Below are 14,534 nucleotides of genomic sequence, written 5' to 3'. Positions count from 1 at the left end.
CCTTCTGAGACACTTGATGTTCTAATAGGTCTTTCTCCATTATCCATTTTTGACTCCTTTGCATGCCTTTTGGCTGCCGAGAAGGATGTACCACAGATGTCTGATCCTCCAGAAATAAAGTTGATCACTTGTGCATTTGCCGGAGGTGCTGGAGCCTTTTCAGGGATCCTTTCAGGATCCTGAGTTTTTTGCTTTTTTCTTCCCAACAATTCTTTTAGGTGCCCCTTGCTTAACAGATATCCAATCTCTTTTCTTAAAGCTATGCATTCTTCAGTTAGATGCCCGAAATCCTCATGGTATGCACACCATTTTGACTTGTCTTTAGTCCCGGATGGTTTATCATTCTTCCTGGGCCACCTAGCTTTTTCACCTAGATTCTGCATTGCAAGGATTAGTTCATGATTATCAACGGAAAAACAATATTCTGAGATTGGAGGATAATCTTCATCATCCTCTTCTTGGTCAACAGCATGCACATTCTGGTTCTCATTTCTATGGTAGGATTTGAATTTGTTGTTCTTGAAGGAGGATCCTTGCTTCTCCTGTTTTGAGGATCCTACTTGTCTCTCCTGGATCCTCTTGTCATCCTCTAGCCGGATGAACCTGAGTGCCCGAGTTCTTACTTCATCTAGATTCCTGCATGGTGTCATAACAAGATCATCATAGAATAATGAATCCTTAAGCAGTCCCATTTTGAAGGCTTCAACAGCCGTAGCCATATCCAAGTTGGGAATGTCCAAGGATTCTTTACTAAATTTAGTTATATAATCCCTTAATGATTCATTATGACTTTGAGTTACCCTATATAAATCACTGGTTAATCTTTCAAATTTTCTACTACAAGAGAATTGGTTATTGAATAAATTAACTAAATTAGCAAATGAAGTAATAGAGTAAGGGGGAAGACTTAGCAGACATTTAAGAGCTGATCCAGTAAGAGTGGATCCAAATCCTTTACATAGGCATGCTTCCTTTAGCTTTTCCGGGATTGGATTGATCTCCATCCTTTCCCTGTATTGTGCTATGTGCTCCTCAGGATCCGTTGTACCATCATACAGCTTCATAGTAGGGATATGGAACCTTTTGGGTACCTCTGCATCACAAATTGGTGGTGCAAAGCGAGATACCTTATGGCTTCCATCTGCGATCTCTGGGATAGGCTTGACTACCCCTGGAACACTTGAGATCATATCTTTTAGCTTCTGCAACTCCCTGGCCATAGCATGATTGATACCTGTATCCTGCATGAATCCATGGTTAGTGGTAAGATAATTATTTAAAGTGTTACCTCCTATTGGGTTCAAGTTAGTGAATCCATATTGCTGGGATTCTGGAATAACGGAGGGACCAGTGGAAGCAATGGTCTGCATTGGAATGAAGTCCCCTTGATGGACATCTAGACTTCCTGTTTGCAAACTCTTTAGGGATCCTGGCATCTGGGAGGATCCTGGTATCTGGAAGGATCCTGGTATCTGAGATGATCCTGGAACGAAGGAGGATCCTTGAACCTGGGATGATCCTGGGACGAAGTAGGATCCTTGAAATTGCTGCGCTCCCGGGTAGGCTCCTGATTTCATGAAGGATCCCATATGCTGGGGATAGGATCCTGCCGGCTGAAAGTGTGAGCCTGATGTCTGAGTCATTGCTGTTGATCCGAGGTGCAATCCTCTTGATTCTCCCATAATTTGCACGTCTGGAATTTCCGATGGCTGAGAAGTGATCATTGGAGTATCAAAGCTCAAGGATTTGGGCATCAGTGGGGAATGATCCTCTGCCGTTCTCCTTTGTCTTTTGAGATCTCCAATTTCCCTGAGGATCCTTTCATTAGTTTCATCCTGCCGCTGCATACGATCCTTCATCTGCAAAATCAAAGTAAATACATCACTAGTACTGGGAATATAAGAATTCATAGCAGAAGAAGATGGAGGTTTAGAGTTAGTAGGAGTTTGTCTCTTCTCAGCATTCTTCTGGGATCCTGCCGGTGGAGGAGGCAGAGTGTTCTGAGACGAGGTGACTGCAGACATCGCCGTGGACATGTTTTTCAATGATGAAGCCATGTAATTCTTTGAAATGATTTCGAACAGAAAGTTTTCTTATGAATGAAGCACCAATGGCCCCACGGTGGGCGCCAAACTGTTTTGGTCAAAAATCACACAAGGATAATGCAACCAAACTTTATGTAAATGGGGTATGATGTTTGGTTTATAGAAAAAGTAAAGGATCACTTCAGTGTGAAATATGCAAAGACACAATGATTTATACGAGGAAAAAGCCCTTGATCAATGTATGATCTCCGGCATAAAAAAACCTCGGGTGATGGCAACTACCGATCACCAAACTTCAATATAAGAAAAATAGTTACAACTTTGGATGATAATGAGCTGAGTACAAGGATCACTATAGTTTCGAGTGTCTAAGCGTGTGAGAGTTGTGTTGTGTGTTCTTCCGAATGAGGAAGAGTGTTATATATACAAGTGTAGGTGACCTATTTTTGGTAAAAAGACTAATAATCAGCTCATTACCCCTTTAGAAATAAAAGTAAATCTAGCCTAAATTATCGCCCTTAAATCATGCCAAGTTTCCATATCCTTCACAACGTCCATCTCCGATTAAGCACATGCCATAGTTGTAAAGACGTGTCCTTTAATTGTGATGCTTAAGAGCGGATCCTGCTAGATGTCCTGCAAAACAACATTAAATTCAACGAAAGCAACTGTTAGCATGAGGATCCTATGATGGTCCGTGACCCTGATCCTAGAACTCTGCTGAGGATCACTATCTGCCAAAGAAACAAGGATCACTGGTTAGGATCACATGTGAGGATCATGTATTGTAAAAATCCAGCCCTAACACTAACCGAGGAGGGTATCTCAGGAGTAGGATTCTGAGGGAGGCTGGGCACAATATTCCTCCTATTATCCTCAGTATACACGGCTGAACTAAAGTTCAAAGCTCTGGGCTGTAATGGAGTGACGATATTCTCAGCAGGTCTGCTCGAGCCGGACTTCAGGAGTTGTATCTCCCTTAACAGCATCTGGTTTGTTTCCTGTTGCTGCCTCATTTGTTCCTGCACACTTCCAAATAAAGTAAGAATTTCATCATTAGAAGCTAGAACATGAGCAGATTCCTGAACACTGCGGGTAGGGATAATATCCTGAGGTCGTGAAGAGGCTATCGTCCTTGGAGGAGGTGGTGGAAGCACCAAACCAGTAGTGGCAGAAGTCATAGCAGACACAGTAGAGGAACTCATGTTTGATCTTGAGGCCATTATGGACAAAGTGGCAAAAAGTTTTGAAAATAGAAAACTGATTAGCGATTTCACAAAAATTTTTAGTAAAGAGAGCACCACTTGCCCCACGGTGGGCGCCAAATTGTTTTGGTCAAAAATTACCGAAGCAATTAAGTGATCAAATTAGTCAAGTGAGGTAGTGTGCTAAAAAGTGTGTTGAAAATGTGCTGGTTATGTTGTTTGGAAAAACAGTGTTCAGGATACGGCTCAGGATATTGAGCTGTATCTACGATCAAACAATGAGCAAAAAGTAAAGGGGTTGACACGAGATGTACGAGGAAAGCCCTTGATCAATCTAGATCGCCGGCATAAAACCTCGGGAGCTGACAATCGCAGCTGCCTAGTTCTTCTATTGCTTCAAATATCAGGATACAGTGTAGGATATTGACCAGATCGCTAAGTGTTACAATGCTTTGTGTGAGAGTACAAGTTGCGAGAGAACAAGTGTGTAAGTGTAGTGGGTGTAGCCTGATGTCCTATTCGATCTGGTATACCCGTTTATTTATAGTAATGAAATAGAAACTATAATTCCTATAAACATGGAATACTCCGAATATTCCATTATGAACGTTGTAGACCGAGTAATGCGGCTTCAACGGCTTCATGTGAACGACTTGGACCGAGTCTCCCGTAGAAAAGGTCTTCATGAACGTTGGGCAACTAGACGCGTACTCCTTCACACAACCCGTTAGTAATCCTGAGGATACCATTCAGGATGTTACCAATATCCTAAATGAGCATCCCGGATATGAGCAGTTATCATACAATCAAGATATAAATCAAGATATTTCCCAGGATATGGGCTCAGAATTTCACCCATAACAGGAATGATTCTTGCTTTTGGAGCTTTTACACCATCAGTGGTTGTGAAATCCATTGGTTTGAAATTTTCCAGGATATCACACTCATCAGACCATGTGGGTTTAAATTGGTATTTCTCAATTTCCTCAAAAGTTGAGGATCCCACAGATCTTTCCAGAGTAATTTTGTTACCAAGTTTGTCGGTTATTTTAACCTCTTGGCCATTTTTGTTGGTTGGAATTATCTCAGTTGAACCAGCTTGTTTTCCAGCAGTGTTTTCAAGATCATCATATTTTCTATGTCCAATACCAAATTTAACATTGCTTTCAAGCTGTTTTGCAAGCATAACCTCATACCCTTTACAAGACTCCACCCATCTTTCACAGGTGATCTGGGTAGACTCCAACTCCTTTTTGCAAACTTGGTATTTTTTTTACCATAGTTTGGAGTTGAGTTTTGGTTATGCTCTGCTCTTCTTTTAAATTGCTGATCTCTTTATCTTTTTCAGTCAATTTGTTTCTAAGTTCTTTTAATGACTTTTCAAATTTGACTTCATCATATAGGACTTTATTCCTAAGGTTTTCATTTACCTCTTTGATGTTAGCAAATGCAATAATACATTTGTCTGAACACAGTTTTTCAAGAACTTGAGGTGATACCTTAGCAGCAGCCATCATGGCACAGTCACATTGATGATCACCTTCTTCATCAGCTCTAATTTCTTCCTCACTAGCTTTCTTCTTTTCTTCTTCCTTTTTGTCTTCTTTGGACCAGGGGTCAGACAGTGGTTCAAGCAGGGTTTCTGAATTTTCTCCCAGCAGTAGTTCACCAGCAAATGCAGTAACCACTGCTTCAGCAACTTCATCCACTGTTTCAGCACTTAGCTGTTCACCTTCAGTTTCAACCCCTTCTGGTATTGACTCTAATGCCATCAAACAAAATTCATCATCAAAAGCATCATTAGAAGCATAGAGAGCAAAATTTTCATCACCAAGTTCATCAGGCATGCTGCTCCAATCAACAAAACCTTGTGTGAAAAAGCTTTGTTGATCTGGTTGTGTCACTGTTGGAGCAGCTTGTTGAGGTGCAGCAGGTTGCACTTGTGCCTGAGGAACAGGGGCCTGAACATACTGAATTTGTGGAACAGTGGTTTGAACATAATGCACAGGCACAGGGGTAGCAGCATAATGAGCAGTGTTAACATGTGCTGCAAGGGCATATTGGGTATAGTGCACAGTATTTTGTTGTTGTGGTCTAGGGTTTGAGCCAGGGTGAGTGATTATGGGACCCGTGGTTTGACTCCTACATTCCCTAGCAAACTTGAAACACTTGATTTTTGGTTTATCCAACCCCACCCTTAAATTCCCATGAAGTCCTGGGAATTTTCTCCCTGTTCTTTTGTAGAATTTGCTTGTTCTAACACTAAGCAAAGCCAATTGATGCAAGATGTCCATCTCTTCTAAGTCAGTGGGATCAAAATGTTGCAAATCATTCAGCTCAAAGCACAAATTGTCTGATATCTGGTTTTCAGTATTTGCAGTGAAAGCATAATTTACAGAGTGAGAATCAGAGTTGTTAAAATTACCCCCAGCAGTTATGTCAATAAAGTGATCATAACTCTGATCCTTACTGCTGCTACCAGATTCTTCCTGACCAAACAGAGCTGTGCTGCCAAATGAATAGTCATCAGCAACTTTACCAGACTCTTGCAACTTCCTTTTCTGGTTTAACTCCCTTTCATAGGTCAGGAGTCTACCATGGAGTTGGGTCAGGGTCAGATCTTTGAACTCAGCTGAATTTCTGATGACAAAAGCAATTGTGTCCCATTTTTCTTGCAGTGATCTAAGGAACCTGCTATTTTGGGTTGCATTTGGAAATGTAACCTTAACAAGCCTTAGTTCACTGATGAGACAACTAAAACGTTCAAATTGTTGGGTTAGTGATTCCCCTTTGATGTGACAAAATGTTTCATACTGCTGAGTCAGAATTTCCCTGTTGTTTTTAATAACCTCTTCCGTTCCCCCGAATTGTTCCTTCAATGCATCCCACAATTCTTTGGCACTGTTACAATGTAACAGCCCAGCATAGATTTCGTTGGGTAGTGCAGAGGCTATGATGCTAAATGCTTTGGCATCAAGTTCGAACTTCTGAAAATCAGATTCAGTGTAATTTTCAGTTGGTTTAGGAACGAACTTTTTGGTGTCCTCAGCACTTGGCACCATAGGAACATGAGGGCCGAAAACAACAGACCTCCAGCATCCAGTGTTTTGTTGAGCAAGGATATGACACATCCTTCGCTCCCAGATGTTGTATTCATTTCTTTTAAGCATAGGTGGTTTAATCAAAGAGCCAGTGTTATTTTTATCATCTTGTGACTGAGACATCTTCCTGGTTGTTTTACAGGCACTGATTAATCAACTTTGATGGTGATTAAACATTGCTCTGTTTTTCAACAAAACGAACAAACGATCAGTATCAACGATTTTGAGCTGAACTTTTTACGTCAAAATGATTGTTAAATCAAATTTGACTGTCCAGGCTCTGATACCAATTGTTAGGATCTGAGTTTGGATTGATTGTGATTTGTGTTTGAATTTAGATGAACAAATGAAAGAGGAGTGCAGCGGAATTTAAATGGAAGCAAACTTTTCACAATCAAACAGAAGAAATGCTTTCAGTCATACATTTTCAACACAGAATCAAATGATTAAATTTATTTTTAAACTCTGATTACAATGCATGTATGATTCGCAAACTCCCCCTCAGCCCAAGCTCAGTGTTTGTTCGTGCAGGAAGAAGATGGTGAATGAGCTAAACAGAACAGTATAGAGTACTGTTCTATTTATAGGCACTTGCAAACCACTGAGCATCTAAGCTGACGTCACCATGAAAGTGACATCTAACCTCCTAACAAACCTTAACCTCTGATCTATACAAACACTGCTATGCTAACTACTGATATTACATTTCAATACATAAAGTAAGCATAAACTGCTGTTGCATCCTTCCACTGCTGTGAACCCAGCAGTACTTGTCATGATCAGCAGTGCTTGAACCATGGCAGTAGATTGAGCAGCAGAGCTTTAGTTCTTCAATCAGACTTTGACTTGATCAGCAGTTGTAGGTCAGCAGTTTGCATGATCAGCAGATAGGAGGTCAGCAGATGTTGAAACCACTTCCAAGGGGAGAGACTTGCAACCAAACATCTGCTTATTCTGGATCCACTGCTCTGATCCAGTTTTGGCTTTCATTATATGTTCCTTTGGTAGGGTTCAATCCCAACAAAATTCATCACCACGCTCGACATAGGAATGAGCCATTGTCATGATCTAATGGGAGACTTGATTACACAATTTAAGCCGCCGATCAAACTTATGAAACTTTAAGGTCAATAGGAGTGACCTACCTTTGACCTTTGACCTAAAGGTATCCAAGCATGTAAAATGGTGCCCCTCCCCAAGAGAGGGTTCAACTCCCGCGGTGGACAAATGGTGTCCAATAAGGAGCAGATTAGATTGACGTTCAACAATTAAATAAATAAAGAGAAAATCATGAAACTAGTCGTCGTTTGGGATGTAAATTCTTGGTTAAATATGCTCGAGAGTCAAGATGCACTAAGGCGACAAGGAGGGCCGAGGTGAAGGTGCACGCATCACGTAAATGAAGCAAGAAGTATATATATACTTTTTGAAATTTAATTCTAGATAATATTTACTGTTATATACTAATGTTAATCCTTGAAGAATTTAATCATACAAACTCTATATAGTATATACAATTTAATATACAAATAATCTCCGCCCAAACTGAAAAGATATATGTAGAATCCAAATAAGCACAAAATTTGCCCATATACAAGAGTTGCTGAAGCTATCGCCTCGTGCCTCCTCTGAGTCGCTCCCAAGGCATATGCCTGATGTAGTCAGAAGCGCCAACCAGCTCATCCAAGGGTGCGGTTTTTACAGCCAAGGATATACTCATATACCTTATAAAAAATTAACTTCTTACATACATATAGACTACATGCATTCACTTTGGCACACTAAAAAATGTGACATTTTAACCTGAAACCAACATAGTTTGAAACCCTCATTGATGGTTTTAATAAAGTATGATCATCAGGTTTTTTTGTCTGGAATAAAAAAGTGTGAGGCGCTCCAAGACGTGTAGGTCCTGAGCAACGAGACGCGAGCAAGAGCTTCACATACGTTGTGTACAACCAAACAAGCTTTACATACAACCAAAAGCTGCATCATTCTCAATCTCTTCACACTAAAATCACCAACATGAAAAAAAAGGGGTGAAACGATTTGCTGTGATTGTTTTTAATGGAATGAAATATGTATGACCAAACTAACTTCCAGCTAAAAAAAAAAAACAGTACATATCAAAAGGCATGATGTAAGGGTAACCACTTTTGAAAAAAAAAAAAAAGGTGGAAATGTTTCATGAGAAGACATTGGTTGTTTTATCTACACCCATTAAAATGCTTTGGTTGTTATACAAAAGAATGGTCTCATTTAGTGGTTTGACTCAGGTGTCACTAGTCATGTTTGCAAAGATGGGTGATTGGTTAAGATACTTAGATGCAAATGCATACATCGATAATATAAATTGTAATAGTTTATTTTTCAAAACCATGCAAATGAGAATATAAAACTTAACAAAGCTGAGTTGTCCCTGCAAATGAGAACTTCGAGCTTCAAAAATCAAACATTTATTCATGGATCCAACAACTCTTTTGATTTCATACATAAACAACAGCAGATCATCGTCGTCATCATCGTTTTCACGAGAAAATGATAAAAACCTCAAAATGAGCAGATTAATTATTGAAGCAAAACTCAATGCTTCAGACTTCAAAGCATGTTTCTAATATCCAGAGACTTCACGTCCGGCATTTCCTCATCATTGAACTCCTCCCTGCAAATGTTTTTGAAATCTGTAACTTAGAAAAAACTGTGTGGTTAAAGGTTGTCATCTTCATGGAAGTAAAAAACATACCGTTTCTTTTGTGTTTCCATAGCTTCTAGAGCATCCTTCTTCAGCTCTTCAAGTTGTGCTTTAGCGATCTTTTTCTCCAAATCTTCTTCATATTTAGGCAAGTCTTCCTTTCGTATGCCAAGCCTAAGACATCATAAATTCGACTTATTTTAGATTAAATGCTGGTTAACTGACTTTACTGTTCACTGATGAAAATAGAATCGTAAAGTCTTTTGGAAAGTCAAGTTCTTGAATACCGACTGTTGTAATAATATAGTTTTTGTAAACACACTTGATAGCAGCGGGTTCGGGTCATTCGAAACGGGTGGGCCAATGACCATGGGTTGTTGAAGAAAAATGGAGCCCCATTATGGAGAACCCCACGTTCACATTTTCTAATATTTTATTTCTTTTTTTTCATGCCGTTAGTTTATTTCCATTTTGTAAGTCTTTAGTTAGTACCTTTAGTTTAGGATCGTGGGTGGTTAGTTATTTTTAATTTTCCCTATGTATTTCGTAAAGCACAATGAAATGAGGACAGTATGTTTTGAGTATGAGATTTTCTCTTTGGTTGGTTTATCTCAATGGATTTTGAGTTAAATTGATTGTGTCTATGCTAGCTCAATTGTGGCATATTGAGTGGTGTTCTTAGACCCGAATTCATAACCGGAGTGGTGATTTCTGTATCTTCGGAAGTGATTCGCAGCCCTACTGTTGGTTTTGGTGGTGTATCTGTATCCAAAACGAACCGTAGATCTATCATTTATTTTACCGTTTGATTTGAACCGGTGATTCGAGGGTCGATTCCTATCATTTGGTATCAGAGCCGAAGCGATCCGTTTCGACTCGTACTTTTTACATATTCATATTATCCAGTTTCAAAAAAAAAAAAAAAAAAAAAAAAAAGAATGATGGCTCATGAAAACAGATCCTTGGAACAGCGACTTCGAGATCTCCAAAACCAGTTTCATGACTTTGTTTTTAGGCTAAAAATGAAGTTCATACAAGATCGGATTGAGAAGCTACTCCTCACGGTTCGCCACCAACAAGTTGAACCTCGATATAATGATGACGGACTTGTTTCTAATGAAGGGGAGAGTCTATTTAAAGAAATACCCAGATACGATGAAGACGGATCTCTTCCCGATGAAGAAGAATGTTTAATAGTTCGTAGGGCCCTCGGTACCTTGGAGAATTCTGATTTAAGAACTGTGATAAAAGAACATTTTGATGAACGTGTGCGCACAAAAAATGTTGCTGATAGAAGTTTTGAATCGGTTGACGTAGCAAATCTACATTTAGATGATGGCGAAAGTATAACTGAAGTTGCCCTTGAAAATTTAAGATCAAAGGATGTTGGAGATAAACATTCAAATGAGGGTGCAATGGTAACTAATTTTGCTGTTAAAGGTGCCGACTCAAAAGTTTTTGTCATAACAGTGGAGAGTGTTCTCAAGGTGTTAGTTTCCAAATTCAAAAAGAGTAAAACTAGTGAAGTCGGCTTGCTAGCGAAACAACGGTTCATCTTTGGAGGCAAAGTCGACACCACGGTTGACAAGGAGCGCCGAGATATTCCTTTCGACCCTGGCGACTTGGACTGGATTCAAATATGTAACGCTAACATGGCCGATGCCGTGTTCAACGTCTCAGCTCCGCAGCCATACTTCGATCCGAACGACATCATCCCAAGTTTGAGGACAAACTTTTTCGAAGACGGAGAGGATGATAGCAGCGGGTTCGGGTCATTCGAAACGGGTGGGCCAATGACCATGGGTTGTTGAAGAAAAATGGAGCCCCATTATGGAGAACCCCACGTTCACATTTTCTAATATTTTATTTCTTTTTTTTCATGCCGTTAGTTTATTTCCATTTTGTAAGTCTTTAGTTAGTACCTTTAGTTTAGGATCGTGGGTGGTTAGTTATTTTTAATTTTCCCTATGTATTTCGTAAAGCACAATGAAATGAGGACAGTATGTTTTGAGTATGAGATTTTCTCTTTGGTTGGTTTATCTCAATGGATTTTGAGTTAAATTGATTGTGTCTATGCTAGCTCAATTGTGGCATATTGAGTGGTGTTCTTAGACCCGAATTCATAACCGGAGTGGTGATTTCTGTATCTTCGGAAGTGATTCGCAGCCCTACTGTTGGTTTTGGTGGTGTATCTGTATCCAAAACGAACCGTAGATCTATCATTTATTTTACCGTTTGATTTGAACCGGTGATTCGAGGGTCGATTCCTATCAACACTTGACACATATTTTTCATTAGAAGTTAAAAATTTCGAAGAAAAGGGGTTTTGGGTCAACTGGACCAACACGATTTGTCTTGTTAAACAACCTGCAAGACCCAACAACTGAACTCGATAAATGAAAATCCTATTTTTTCGGACAGTAAAACCTTACTTTTGGTTGATCTTGTTGAATTCTTCTGTGAGGAGAGCCATCCCCTTCTTGTCATTCCTCAAAAGCGGCTTCTTAATTTCCTTCTCAACTTTCTCTAGCGCATCCATCATCATAGCCTCAGCACCTAGCTCATCTGTAAGCCCTCTCCTGCAAATAAGATTTATATTTCAAAGTTCAAACAAAAAATACAGATGTGCCACTCAAATCAAAACCATACAACAGATATATCAACTATCATAACTAGTAGAACTCGTCTTTCAAATAAAAACCGAGTATACCTTAGATTAAGACGAGATCATTTAAAGTTAAAGAAATGGTAGTGGTAATTATTAAAAACATATATAAAGACATACTTGAGACGAATGTCCTTCAAAGCCAAAAGATAAGATCGAGCATCCTGGATACCAGCAGTTCGTTGCTTAATGGTGAATTGGATCCTTTGAGACTCTGAGAACAGATCTGCCCTGTAGACATTGAGAACAATAGTGGCATGTAATCATTTAACAGTATCTTAAACGATCAAAAATGACATATACATGAAGAACAAAATGCACATAATGAGAAAGAAAAATGAAAAAGAAGACGTTGCCAATCTTAACATGCAAAATATCTTGTTCAAATACATTTTGATTTCAGACACCGTGAACAGCTAATACGAAAACTCAAAGTTATAACTCTTGTATTGTGAGAACTTACTTTTCTCTTACAGTCTTCATGACTTTAGCATACTGTTCAACTGCAGCAGGATCTTCAGGATCAATAGTAATTTTCTCTTTTCGGAGAACCCCAATAGCTGTCTCGAATTTCTTCTTCACCTCAAGAAATATGCCTTTCAACATTTCTACACACGTGTAAAAGTATAACCATTAGTATTTTCATAAAAAGCTTAAGCCGTAATTTTCATGTAATCTAAATTACTTTACAGAATCTGAATTCTGAAGATTATATAAAGTGGCATGTTTATAAATTGCTGAAAATGATGTTAAATTCCATGTAAACTCACCATCGCCCTTGAGAGCTTTAGGAGTGGCCTCTTTAGCATAGAAGCGAATTGGGACTGCTTGCTGTTGGGGTTGAAGAACAGATTGACTGCCATATAACTGCATAACAACAGATCCATATGTTAATACACACATTATGACGAAAACCACATGTTCTACATACAATGATACAAAGGCACATTCTTGATTAATCAGAACAATCAAAATCCACACACTTCAAGAAGAAAAAAATATAGCCTGGTTGTCATTTCAAAGCCATCATCTAAATTCTAATTGCTCCTTTACATCAAAAACTCAAAAAAAAAAGAATTATGGTAGACTTCTACAAGCTCTGACTAAACTAAAACTCCCGAAGAAGGAGTACAATATGAAGATTGCGTACCCAACTTAAATAGAGTTGTTAAGACAATACCGCGTCATGAGTTCAATACCATAAAATAAATTCTTTCAATGGCTTGTTAAACAAGCATGTCAAAGGTATGCTCACCTATGACCAACAAGACCACAATGCATGACAGATAAGTTGCTTTAACTGCTATGCTGCCAGAAATCAGGTGCAATGGGGTTGATTCATGGTTTGACATGATGGGAATACATCAGACCATTAAAAGGGAGAGCAAGGAGCACAACAAAACTATACGCATAGGTCATGTTGTGCACCAAGTAGCAATGCATTTCTTCAAGCAATGTAAATTAAGTTTCTACATAACAACTCATTGTTTACTACAAGGTTAGAAGTTCATAAGCCTTGCCAATTTACTATACACATCAATTTCGTTCAAAACTAAGATCACTTACTTAACAATTTAACCATAAATAGGTTTCTTCAAACAACAGACAATATGCATTTCCACAATTCTTAGTAGAAGTATCACTAGAACGGAAGAAAGCATTTTCCTCGAGTTTTTTAAAAATTAATGATGCAAGTATAGCGTATATGTACATACTACACTACATAGCTATTTACTTTAACCCATCATACACACTTCAAACCAATTATAAACACTGCCAACCACTTCTTTTCCAAAAACTGTTACCGTACCGCCAAATCTAAATTGCAAGCAAGCATACATACATCTAGTCAAATATCAACTTCACCAAACTAATCAGCACAATCAAAATCCCCAAAAACACAAATCAACATCCAAAACCTAATAAACTAATTCTAAAACTGAAAAAAACAGATATCCTGCACACTCAATTTATAAATATAATCATATGTTTCTATACAAACATCTTCATTTATTTCAACAATTTCTAGATCCTAATACTCAATCCAACACAAACAATTAACGAAAAGTCAAAACAAAGCTTTCGATACGTACAAATCGATCTAGCACATATAAGCAATAAAAATACGTTAACAACAACATCAAAATCATAGAAATACGATAAATTTAAAGAATCGTTTATGTATAGAAGCTAAAGGTGGATAATCACTGATGTGTGAATCAAAGTAAAGGATAAAAATTTGATGAAGAGCATGAAAGATTAGTACCTGACGAGCGGATCTGGATAAAGCACGAGCCATGTGAGCGATGTGTAATTGCGGTGATTTTGGAAAATGTTAAGCGGCTGCCTGCTTAGGATTAGGGCTCAGACTCGATCTAATGCTTGTGGAAGAAGAAGAGGTTGAGCGAAATGCTCGCTGAGTGGAACGATGTCGTATTGGATTATGTAAATTAGTGCAAATAATTTTTATTTTTTTCTTAAATTACACAAATGTGTCTTTGGTGGAGCTCGAACCCTTAACTTCAGAGTAACACCTTTTTTTTTTGAACGGCCAACGAATCCTTCAAATGGGCTACTGGCGAAATTCACCACATCGGGATACACTCGCCTTCCGAACCGGGGAAAACCCTCACCTAGGGCCGAAGCCCGTGAACACTCGCCCGAAGGCACGACAGTGCGGTGAGGTAAAACTCGCTCAGTTCAAGGATCGAACTAGCGATCGCCGCCTACTCGCCTAGTCTCCCATCATCACCAGGTGCCGCAGAAACTAAATGCTAGGGGTAGGAATTGAACTTGGGTCACTTGGAACACAAGATCTCTCCCATA

General features: G+C 38.9%; 1 protein-coding gene across 1 annotated transcript; it reads right to left on the bottom strand.

The window, feature by feature from the left end:
• Positions 1-8,695: 8,695 nt before the first annotated feature.
• On the bottom strand, positions 8,696-14,160 carry LOC110937142 (probable ATP synthase 24 kDa subunit, mitochondrial). The gene is made up of 7 exons (XM_022179551.2): positions 13,975-14,160; positions 12,479-12,575; positions 12,172-12,316; positions 11,829-11,939; positions 11,476-11,622; positions 9,095-9,217; positions 8,696-9,013 (listed from the first exon to the last, which is right to left on the bottom strand). The coding sequence occupies exons 1-7, from the start codon at positions 14,005-14,007 to the stop codon at positions 8,950-8,952; spliced, it is 720 nt and encodes a 239-aa protein (XP_022035243.1). The 5' UTR covers positions 14,008-14,160; the 3' UTR covers positions 8,696-8,949.
• Positions 14,161-14,534: the final 374 nt, after the last annotated feature.

This window comes from Helianthus annuus, chromosome 4 (genome assembly GCF_002127325.2).
Source record: "Helianthus annuus cultivar XRQ/B chromosome 4, HanXRQr2.0-SUNRISE, whole genome shotgun sequence".
In the NCBI taxonomy this organism is placed as follows: domain Eukaryota; kingdom Viridiplantae; phylum Streptophyta; class Magnoliopsida; order Asterales; family Asteraceae; genus Helianthus; species Helianthus annuus.
Note: the sequence above shows the minus strand (reverse complement) of the source record. Positions and strands in the feature narration are given on the sequence as shown.

What these genes read in the sequence shown, in the direction of transcription:
- LOC110937142 (XM_022179551.2), bottom strand. Translation starts at nt 14,007, where the DNA reads ATGGCTCGTGCTTTATCCAGATCCGCTCGTCAG. An exon ending in TAAAGCTCTCAAGGGCGATG is followed by an intron (nt 12,317 to 12,478) that starts GTGAGTTTACAT and finishes ACACGTGTGTAG; the next exon opens with AAATGTTGAAAGGCATATTT. An exon ending in ATGGAAACACAAAAGAAACG is followed by an intron (nt 9,014 to 9,094) that starts GTATGTTTTTTA and finishes AAACATTTGCAG; the next exon opens with GGAGGAGTTCAATGATGAGG.